At 36.1% G+C, this 12191-nt stretch overlaps 1 protein-coding gene across 4 annotated transcripts in view; it reads left to right on the top strand.

The window, feature by feature from the left end:
* Positions 1–12191, top strand: part of THSD7A (thrombospondin type 1 domain containing 7A) — a 427484-nt gene that overhangs the window by 267951 nt on the left and 147342 nt on the right. For all 4 annotated transcript variants that reach the window (XM_034668383.1, XM_034668378.1, XM_034668381.1 and 1 more), the window contains 2 exons: positions 5246–5401; positions 6695–6907. In XM_034668383.1, coding sequence (XP_034524274.1) covers positions 5246–5401; positions 6695–6907 — 369 coding nt within the window. The remainder of the gene's footprint in view (positions 1–5245; positions 5402–6694; positions 6908–12191) is intronic.

The raw sequence follows: 12191 nt of genomic DNA, 5'->3' as shown, positions 1-12191 counted from the left end.
CGAGCCCCACATCAGGCTCCTCCGCTATGAGCCTGCTTCTTCCTCTTCCCACTCCCCCTGCTTGTGTTCCCTCTCTCGCTGGCTGTCTCTATCTCTGTAGAATAAATAAATAAAATCTTAAAAAAAAAAAAACCTCAACAAATTTAAAATAATTTAAATCACACAAAGTGTGTTCTCTGAGCACAATTGGAATCTAGTTAGAATTCTGTCACAGAAAGGTAACAGTAAAATCTTCAAACACTTAGAAAATACAGGACACACTTTTAAATAATCCATGTGTGGAAAAGGAATTCTCAGGGAAAATCAAAATACTTTGAACTGAAGGAAAATGAAAATATATCAAAACCTGTGTAACATAGCTAAAGCAGTGCTGAGATGGAAATTCATAACACTAAATGCTTACATTAGAAAAGAGAATAAGACAGAAATCAATATAATCTGAGCTCCTAGTTCAAGAACCAAGAAAAAAGAGAGCAAAGAAGATGAAAGCCAGCAGAAGGAAGGAAATAATAAAAATAAGAACAGACAGAAATCAATGAAATTGAAAACAGAAAAACAATAGAGAAAATCAGTGAAACAAAGAGCTGATTCTTTGAACAGACCACTGAAATTGAAGCTTCTAGCAAGGCTGATAAAGTAAAAAGAGAAAAGGCACAAATCACCAACATCAGGGAATGTCAATTTAACAGGGAATATCGCTGTTGACCTTCCAGCCAGCAAAAGAATAGTAAGAGAACACCACAACTTTATACATACAAATTTGACATTGTAGACTAAATGGAAGGAATCAAAAAATCAACGTGGAAAAACACAACCTACTGTAATTTGCTCAATATGAAGTAGATTATTTTCATCCATAAAATAGAAGAGGGGACAAAGACAGTCCAACAAAAAGTACAACAAAAATTCACCATATTTATAGGCTACAAGAAAAATCACATGATAATATTAGTCAATGGAGAGAAAGTGTTTGATATAAAATTCAACACCCATTGATAATAAAAACCCTCAGAAAAACCCTCAGAAAAATAAAGAGAAACATCCTCAATTTGATAAAAGGCATCTACAAAAATGTATAGCTAACATTATACTTAGTAGTGTAAGACTGAACTATTTTTTCCCTAAGATTAGAAACAAAGTAGCTGCATTGCTCCAATTTCTCCATGGCTTTCTCCTCTGTATGTCTTCACATGGCCTTCTTATAATGACACCAGTCATTGGATTTAAAGCTCATTCTAATGCGGCGGGACCCCACCAACTAAATACATTGGCAAGGACCTTATTTCCAAGTAGGGTCATATTGTGAAATTCTAGTAGACTGAATTTGAGGAGGGAGACACTATTCAACCCAATACATGTACCCTGGTTGTTTCAATATCAGTATTCTGGTTGTGACATTATACTATAGGTTTGTAAGATCGGACCATTGGGGAAAACTGGGTAAAGGATATATAGGATCTCTGTGCAATTACAATGTCATGAGAATCTATAATAATCTCACAATGAAACATTTAATTTTAAAAATCATATATTTGTTATTCTGAGGGGTTATACATTAGGTATATTTTCAGAATATCTCACTGGCACATTGCTGGAAACAAATATCTGAAGTTTACTTCCTTTAATATTTTTTTCCATTGTAATGCTCTAAACATAAAAATACAGGGGCGCCTGGGTGGCGCAGCGGTTAAGCGTCTGCCTTTGGCTCAGGGCGTGATCCTGGTGTTATGGGATCGAGCCCCACATCAGGCTCCTCCGCTATGAGCCTGCTTCCTCCTCCACTCCCCCTGCTTATGTTCCCTCTCTCGCTGGGTGTCTCTATCTCTGTCGAATAAATAAATAAAATCTTTAAAAATAAATAAATATAAATAAATAAATAAATAAATAAATAAAAATAAACATAAAAGTACAAAAATATTTCAGACCTACAAAAATGTACCATTCTCATTTTTTTTTATGGTTTGTCTTATTAAGTCCAGAAAATTTTGGACATTCTTTTATGATCTCATGAGGAATGCAATGTACAAATAATTATATACCCTTTAAATCATATGTGGACAATAAAATATGCCTTTTATTTTCAAGAAATCAACAATAAGTCTTAAAAAATGTAATAGAAGTTCTTTGAGACTTGTACTGGATGAACAATTTCTTAAGTGATAAAACTGTACAAAAGTAATGACTGGACCATTCTACAAGTTCAAATCTCAGTATTTGAGAATATAGGATCAACAGTAAACGCTGTGTTATGTAATACAGTACAACAGGAATTTTATCTCACAGATTAAACTGGAATCCAGTAAATTCTCCTGGGACTGGCCTTACTTCATTTGTTGAATCACACTGATTCCAGATAATGGGCAAAAATAGAAATGACTTAAAGTTTCTGAGGAGCTCAGCTGGTATCTGTGATTTATATTAATCAATACATACTCTCTATGCAGTAAAATAAAAATGAAAATCACCAAAGGAATAGAATCATAGACAACAAAAAAATATATATATATTCANTCAATACATAGTCTCTATGCAGTAAAATAAAAATGAAAATCACCAAAGGAATAGAATCATAGACAACAAAAAAATATATATATATATTCGAATATATGTTTATTTATATAAAGACATCTATAAAATTGAGGTATTTTTCAATAACTATTATCTCAGTATAGACTTGGTTAGCTTAGCACAAGATCTGAAGAGTATTTTGCTTCAGGCAATACTTTCTCAAGCCTTTATTCATCACATTCTCTTTTAATAGCTCAAGAAGATTCTTATGACTGATTATTCTATTTGATTCATTCAGAATACACCAAAAGCTAAAATTAAGCTTATTTTTTAAAAAATGACCAGGTATTAGAAACAATGTTTTAACCTGTTTCCTTGATAAAACCTGTTTCCCTCCTAAAGTTTTCAACCTTAAATACTCCTTACAATTGCCTGGTCAAGGTAGACTTTGCGAGAAGTAGACTTCCCTTTTTAGTAACCATAATTTCCAAAACAGTGTAACAATACTTAATTTTAAAGTTACTTGTAGTCTGTTGAAAGAAAAAAATGGAGACTTTTCAGGTAATTATACACGCAATTGTTAATTTAAATGATAGTGTGAAAGACTCCACAAGTGAAGAAATAATTTATGTTATATTGCAGTTATAGGAGTTTTTCTACATACTGTAGCCCCGTATTAGTCAAGTTTCTCCAGAGAAACAGAGCAATAGGATATATGTATAGATATATAAGAGGAGATTTATTATAGGAACTGGCTCACAGAATTATGGGAATGAGGTCACTGGTGTAATTCCTGGTTTTCCAGAAGCAGAAACTCTAATGTCCAAGGCAGGGGAAGGTGGATTCCACAGCTCAAAAAGAAAGAGATTTTACCCTTCGTCCACTTTTTATTTCTACCTGGGTTCTCAATGGATTGGACGATGCCCCACCCGCATTGATGAGGGCTGTCTTCTTTACTCAATCTACTGATGCAAATGCTAATCTCTTCTAGAAACATCTCCACAGACACACCTAGAAACAATGTTTTATCAGCTATGTGGGCATCCCTTAGCCCAGAGAAGTTGACATATAAAATTAACCATCACAAGACTCTTAAGTCTATAAGAATATTCATTTTTTTCATTTTATGTGAAATATGTATCATTGACATCATTATTTTTTATATTTAAAGAAGTGAAGCATTTATTTCTGTATTTTCTGTCATTAGTGTGCCAAATACTTACTGTTGAAAGCAACAACATTAATCATTTTTGGCTGTGGCTGATGTTACAGTGCACAATAGCAACAATTCTGATAGACGTAAGTGAGAAGGCTCACAGTGCTCCATACTAAGCAAACTAGGAGTGCCCATGTATTTTCACTGCAGTGGGGGAGGGGGGATGCCGGGAGTGAGGGGAGAGGAGAGAGATGAAGATACATACGCCTAGGAGGAAAAGAAAAAATAAAATCTGTAGAATATTTTTCAGACCTGAAAAATATTTTAGAAAGAGGAGTTAATGCAACAGCCTTCAGGTAGCGTTTATGATTGCGCGCGCCTGTGTATGTGTGCGTGTGCGTGCGCACGCGTGTACGCGCAGGAAGTTGAGGGATGCTCAATACCTACAGTTTGCCTTAGATTTTAAGCTACAAACAAACATATTTAGTACGTTTATGTAAAAGGACAATTTAGCTTAAAATATCTTAATTTCTCTATGAGCTTCTGAATGTAACCCATGTGATTGGAATTTGATAGTTCTTCACATAAAGAGAATGAGAATTATCTAAGACCTCTATTATTTCAGTCCTTTATGCTACCAGGGTGGGCATTCCAAATTATCAGACAGAAACAGCAACTAGCTTTTATTAAAGGAAATGTCTCTTTACAGCAAAAGCCACTATAGATGTGCATTATATAATATACTGCTAAATTTGATTTTCTTCTGCTTTCCATTTAGCTTCAAATATCTTTCTTTCTTAGTCATTTTTAGCCAGAACTATGGACACATCTTGACATTAAGTGTCAAATGTGTGTCCCATACAAATTAGCCAAACTTCAGGCATCAAAATAGAAGGGAAGCAAGGGCAAACAGTATTTATTCACAGTTCATTGGTCAACATATGAACAGACATGGATAATTCTAAATTAGTTGCCTTAACAGTTCTGAGATTTGGATCACATATGTGGTGGATAATGTACTCTGTAAAAGTTCTAGAAAGTTTCTGGTAAGTCATGTAGCTGGAGGTAGAGAGAGATACCCCATTGGTGGCATGGGCTCTTCCTTATATCAACCACCGACCCTTTTGTGGACCAAAAGGAAAGGGAGACTGCACCACCAGAAGCCTCCCGGTGGAGACTTTTCCTGTATGTGTTATAGCTCTAGGCCCTCTCCCACTGTGTTTAATCCTCTGAAGCAGATTCCATTTATTTAGAATTTAAACATAGAATTGCAGAGATCGAATTGAACTTAAGGATTGTTTTACTAATTAGAAAGTTAGTCTCAGTATTATTAAATCACCGGGCTAATAAGTGATAATGCTGGTGATCAAACAGTCCAGTTTGGATTCTAGTCCAGTTTCCTTGAACTACACTCTCCTGCTTTTTCCCTACGCCCTCTCCTTTTTTCTAGGATATAGCTAAGAAGCAGTGGAATAATGTCTTGGTGGCACTTGTCCTTCTCTGTACACACAGAAAAATCACACTGTTGACCGTAATAATTTGTTTAATTCTTAAGGGATCTCTGTATTTTTCTCCAAACAGCCTCAAAACCAGTGGACTTGAAATCGTGTACTGGCCCCGTCCCTAATACTACACAGCTGTGCCACATTCCCTGTCCTATTGAATGTGAGGTTTCACCTTGGTCAGCTTGGGGACCTTGTACTTATGAAAACTGTAATGACCAACAAGGCAAAAAAGGTATGTACTATTGACATGCTTAAAACTCCCATCAGCTGAGTCAAACATGAATTATTTTAAATAATGTCATTAGTGTACCAAATACTTTTACTGGGATTGCTATTCTGTGTTACTTGTGCTTATTCATCTGTGATATTTTCCAAATGGGTACAGAGTATCAGTTGTGAAAGATGATTAAACCTACTCTGATGTTGGTACCTGAACATTAACACTGGAGTTAATTATCTAAATCTTTGTCCCCTTCTCTGTAAAAGGGAGGTAATATTTACTACCGAAGTTTTCTCTAAAGTTTCAGTGAGATAATAAGCATAAAGCACTTAACTCAGTGCCTGATCCATAGCTATTCCTCAATAAACAGAACTCCTTATTACTTTGAAGGTAAGAAAGGAGAAAAAAAAAGCTCTATTGCTCTTATGATGCGAATGATCTATCTAAGAGGAGCAGCATAAATGCAGTGGTCTCCTATGTGGTGGGCATGGTGGGGTAATTTTCACATGCTCTAGTAATTAAAAACATTTTATTTTCTTTCGAAGATAGTCTTCTAGTGATTCTAATATGTTCACATAGTAGTAAACAGACATTAATTTTGCTAGTGATTCTCATATGTTCACATAGCAATAAGCAGACTTATTAATTTTGGTATACTCTGTCCAGAAGGGCAACACTTAGGTGCTATTAAAGCACAGAGCACGACTCTGAAAAGTCCTCATTAGAGCCCAGATGCTTTATATCATCACTAGTTCATATTTCCAGGGCATCTAATATCAACTAAAGCTCAAAGAGACAATTTATCTGGGACTATCCAACTTCTCAGAGATTTCTTTTCAAATTTAATTATGTGATAGTGCTGAAAAATTCAAAGTAATAGCACTTTGGTCATGAATATTTCCAAATAGCTTGAGATTTCATTGTCTCTTTGAATATTTTATAACTACAGACTTTCCAGATCAACCCAAGTCATTTTTTGTGTGTGTGTCTTTGTCTGCCTGCCTGTCTTTCTCTCTCTGCTTCTGCCTTTCTACCTCTCTCCAGTCCTGTGAAGGAGATAAGATAAGAGAGATACGATTTTTCTTGCCTTCCCTCCTTGGCCATTCTGTTCATTCGTTCATTTATTCATTTAATAAATGATTAATGGGCTCACATTAAGCTAGAGTTTGGGGATACACTAGTGATTAAAGCAAATCTGACTTCGACCCTCTACCCTCATCCAGCTTTCACTCAGTTTTCATTCAGCCTTCGGAAATATTCAACCCATGGCAGTAACAACTAATATGTCCTTCCCCAATAATTCAGGATTCAAACTGAGGAAGCGGCGCATTACCAATGAGCCCACTGGAGGCTCTGGGGGCACTGGGAACTGCCCTCACTTACTGGAAGCCATTCCCTGTGAAGAACCATCCTGCTATGAGTGGAAAGCAGTGAGGCTTGGAGACTGTGAACCAGACAATGGAAAAGAGTGTGGCCCAGGCACTCAAGTTCAGGAGGTCGTGTGCATCAACAGTGATGGTGAGTCAGGCGGGGGCATCTACCCGCTGTTATGAAATTCTGTCTATCCCTGGAGATATGCCTTAGCTTACGTTAAAGTCTTGTGTCCCTTCATCAAAATGGGCTCCTGGTACAAACACAGAAATAGCTGCTGCTTCTTCTCTTCCTTCCTTCTTTCTTCCTTTTTTCATTGCCTTCCTCCCTTCTTCCCCTTTCTCTTTCCCTTCTTCTCTTTCTTTCTTTCCTTCCTTTCTTCTTTTCTTCCTTCTTTCTTTTTTCCCTCTTTTTCTTTTCTTACCTCCTTTTTCTCAGTCTCTCAATCTCTCTCTCTCTCTTTCCAGTGGTGGCAATGAGGAGGTTCCTTGAACAATCACAGGGTACTTTTTAATTTGAAAGCAGGTAACAGAGAATAAGAATTAAATCATCATCAAGGCAGTACAGTATTAAATTGCCATTTAACTGTAGCATGGAGGGGCCCCTGGGTGGCTCAGTTGAGTGTCCAACTCTTTTTATCTCAGCTCAGGTCTTGATCTCAGGGTCATAAGTTCAAGCCCTGTGTTGGGCTCCATGCTGGGCATGGAACCTACTTTAAAAAAAAAAAAAGCCTGGAAAGGTAACATTTTTTAAGTGGGCATTTTTAATTTGCCGTAGATATTTAAATAAAGAAGAATTGTAAGAATTGGTTGAGTTGAATCAAGAAGCCATAATTTCTTGCCCTGATATTGTGTCTTAGGGATATGATATAATTTCCAGACTCGCAAGCCACACGGCCTATTGTGGCCCCCCTAGATTCCTGAATCAACCTCTGACTTTTGCCCCGCCTGGCCCCACCGGAATGTCTTAGAGCTCCTGGGATGGTGATTTTCCACAAGGTTCCTTTCCTAAACCATAAGAATTACCTTAGACTTTCACAGCTGATGTTTGTTTGATAAAATATCCTGTCTTGTTGTTACCCTGGTGTAAGATTTTTTACATTCTTTCCATGAGTGCTGTTACTATTTTGGGGAGATCCCCTTACTCTTCAGTAATCTCTGAGTCACACTTAGGAAACATAGAACTCCTCACGACATTGTTTAAAACCTTTGACTAAGATCATCTCTAAGGGTCCTTCCAACTCTCGAATGCTATGACTCTGCACATCAGAGCAGCACGAGCACCAACCCCCAGGGTCCCATGATTTGACAGTTTATGCTGTTTACAGCATATGCAGAGACATTCTGGTGCCCCCTCAGGGGCAGTGGAACATCTGGTAACCGTCATAATTCCTTCCATCCTATTTTCTTCCAGCAAGCAGAATTGTTTCCTCCTGTGAGTCAGTCAATGTTTAGTAGAGAAAGATACTCTCTGGGGTAAGACACTGACAGACACTGCTCGTACTGAGAAATTAGCCTTTCAACTTTGAAACATGCAGTGTTGTCTTTGTCCAGTGACCAGCATCATCATGCAGGACAGCGTTAGGTAAAATCCAGACCAGCACTCGAGGTGGAAAGGTGAAAAAGGGGATTATCGCTCCATTTATTTTATGATGAATTTTATGTATTCTGGGTTTTTTTTCTAGATTTTCTGCTTTTCATAGATATAATTACCTATGATACATCCTCTCTTTAGCTTTTACTCAGTTCTACTCTAAAGGGAAAGAAGGAGATTGACATCTAATGGGGAAAAGGAGCAAAAGTATTGCCTTTTTATACATCTGATTCGTCTTTATTTGAATTAGATGGCAATCTATGTTATCTTCTCTCTGAGTTGCTGTGAAAATAATGAGTCATGTTTATTTCAGCATCACTGGTAATTCCCTTATTGATACTTCCTATTAATTTTTTCCCTAAATTCAAAAACTTTTCTTATCCTTCTATAGACCTTGGGAGGAGTTGGGATTCCACACATTGTATAAGGTGTATATGAGTGAACTAAGGTGACAAAAAACACTAAGATAAAAAGTTCCTTGTGCATGGAACTTCTGCCTAAATATTATTAAATGAAAAATCAGATCTCACTTATTTCAATGGTCGTCTTGCATATTTGTACAAATTCAGTCTATTTTAAATATATGAGAGGAATTGACTATCTTAAAAAATCAGTGGTTAATTTTGATTGTATCAGGTAAAAAATATTTTGTAACACAAGTAATCACCCTCTAAATTATTTTATGGAACACTGAAACACTAAAAAACAAGTGGGAGAATGTCTGGTTATATTGAAAAGTAATGTATGCTATAACGTAAAACACACATTGGTAACCCCCAGTATACATAAGCTGTTTTCACTTTGCCTGTCTCCCAGAAGAATGAATTCAAGAAAAGAAGAATGCTATTGATATTCAATTTGTTATTATTGTCCTTTATCAGGATATGTCTTTCATCATTAAATTTTACTTCCTGACATGAATTTGTTGTGGAGCAACTCAGTATTTTCCCTGGCTCAACTACAGAGGTGTATAAAATCAAGACAATTCTTTATCATTGGCTCAAATTTATATAGAGCTGAAACCTAATTGTGCTGATAGAATAGAGCAAAAGCTGGAGACTTGTAAATACTACTCCAGTATTATCATGTGGTCACCTGGTAAGTGTTTAGCAGCTGCACCAAATGTTGTTTTGTAATTAAATCGAACCCAGGGAATTAAAGTTGATTAGTTGTACAGACTCTACCCCTAGGCCTGGCTGCAGCTATAGATTTTGTTTTATAATTAAGTTAAAGCTCAACTAGGGAAATGAAAAATCAGAGCCTATGAATGTTAGCAAATAATAAAAAGGCTTTTTTTTTCTTCCATGTTCCTCACAGATTTCACAACTTTGTTAATGACCTCAAAGCACTTGAAGCCTTTCTTCTTATTACTGAAATATCCTTTGCCCAGGCTTCCAAAGATCACTGGGATTTGTTGCTGGTTATTGTTCATTTTTCCAGTTGTCTTTCAAGAAGCAGGATTGGGGAAGGGTTTCGAGAACACTCAGGAGGAATTTTACATAGATTCTCTGACAGAGGGTATAAACAGAAATGTGAGACAAAAGAGAACTCAGAAGACAATTAGACTCTACAGAAAGATATAAACACGTGATGTGTAATAGAAAAAAAAAATATCACTCATAATTTAAAGATGGTCAGAAAAGCAGTTCCTGATCTTTGAGCACAAATACAGGAATTATTCCAAATGTCTGATGGTGACTTTTGGGGTTGGGAGGGGGAGAGATCCTAGCATTTGTTGGACCTTTAAGGAAAACCAAAATCTGCCCTGCTTCCTTTTTTGTGAAACCTGTGTGTTTTATTTAAAAGTATAAATTTGGTGGGACAAGAGTACTTTTGATACTTTTGGTTGATACAACAACAAATTGATTGTTAGAGATAGAACAAAGCAAGACTTTTAGGCTGAAAGTGGAAAAGAAAATCCACTGTCTTACTGATTACTTAAGGAGACTGTAAACCAAATATTGTTTCCACACACCCCTCCCTCTGTAGAAAAAAAAATGATGCCATCCATATCTCATTACTTTGTGCTCTATTTTAGATATGAGAATTTCAAAGCCACAGTTTTGTATTTTGTTACTGGTATTACTTTGTAAAGCAGTGAACTTCAACAGTTTCAAATGCCTGCAACTCCTGTGCTACGGGTCTTACTCTTCTCCACGTCAGTAAAAGTTCACATATAACCAATGACATTGACGTGTATGACTCACATTCATACTTTACACAGATTTTTATGAAAACAAAATGCAATATTTCTGTGGAAGTAAATCAATACAATTCATCATTACATTGCTCTTAAAGGTAGAGTGGAAATAGCAGTGACCGGCCAGGGCCCTCAAAGTATATCAGGCTATTCTTGAAGTGCTATGGCTCTGACTCAACTTCCTCTTTCATTGGGTAGAGCATGTCAAAATTTAAATAAATGAAAATGTCATTATTATATAGATCACCTGTCATCACTCTAATTTATTTGTTAAAACCAGCTGACTTCAAATGTCATTAACAACCAGTGTTTTCCGTACACCCAAAACTTGACTGTAACACAGCATCGCATCATGCCACCATGGTTAAAAACTACTGGATTATTAAGAACGTCTACCAAGTAATTCTATTTGAATTTTGATAAAAAATGGAACTTCAAGAGGTGAAAAATCTGAAAACAAACAGCAGACATTGAGATTATTTCATATTTGAAAATGTTAGAATTTTTGAGAATATGAAGAGCATATTCATAAATATTTTTGTCCCTTTCCACCAGGAGAATAATTTTGTGCCATATTGTGTCATAATTATTTATCAGTGATGGGCAAGAACATCATAATACACAAGTGGGAGTTAGGAAAGCTTAAGTTAAAATTTGTGGAATTTTAGAAGGGAAACTAAATAAGATTGGCTTCTAAAACTTTGGTGAGAACTCCAAGCATAAGTTCAGATCAATTCAAATGTCTATGGAGCTAGATGAGAACACAATTTTAAAAGCATGATCACTCTCTGGAACTGGAATCTACTTCTTAACACAAATTGCACAGCCATTACATGGAAAAGCTGATCTTTTAAATGCAAGAATATGTCCTATAACTGAATTGTTTTTCCATAATTTAAGCAACAAATCAACTAACAAGTTCCCTTCCTGGAGAATGCTGTGCCATTTAATGTGTTTGGAATATAATTAGGTTGGATATTATGCTTAAATCTAAGGTCTCTTACTTTACAATTAGGATCATCTAACACTGTTGGTGGGCCTTTTTTCCTATAATTGGGTTGAGATTCTCTATTTAATTTGTTGTAAAGATGAAAGTCATTATAGCTTTTTAGAAAATTTAAGGCAGAAGGTTATTCTTTAGTGTTGGTTTGTGGTAATCACAATTTTATTTTGGCTTAAAAAACCTAGCACAAGTTAAGTTGATCTGTCTGCTATGGGGTGTGTGTGTGTGTGTGTGTATTATATTTTGATATAATGGGGGTTTTTTTTAAAGATTTTATTTATCTGAGAGAGACAGTGATAGTCACAGAGAGCATAAGCGGGCAGAAGAGGGAGAAGAAGCAGGTTCCCCACTGAGCAGGGAGCCCAACGCAGGACTCGAACCCAGGACCCTGGGATCATGACCTGAGCCAAAGGCAGCCACCCTATTTTGATATATTGTTAATAAAAATTATATTTTATTTGTAAGGAGACTATCTGGATTGAGCCAGTGTTCTTTCGCACTGAAATGGCTTAGCAAAGAGTAAGGTTTTATAAAGAATTTTCCTTTTTAAAGTAAGAGAGAATTAGTAGAAGCCTCAGATGAAAAGTTAAATAAGCAATAGTTTACTTACCACTTCATGAGATAGGACATAAATT

Source organism: Ailuropoda melanoleuca, chromosome 1, assembly GCF_002007445.2.
Source record: "Ailuropoda melanoleuca isolate Jingjing chromosome 1, ASM200744v2, whole genome shotgun sequence".
Classification (NCBI taxonomy): domain Eukaryota; kingdom Metazoa; phylum Chordata; class Mammalia; order Carnivora; family Ursidae; genus Ailuropoda; species Ailuropoda melanoleuca.
Note: the sequence above shows the minus strand (reverse complement) of the source record. Positions and strands in the feature narration are given on the sequence as shown.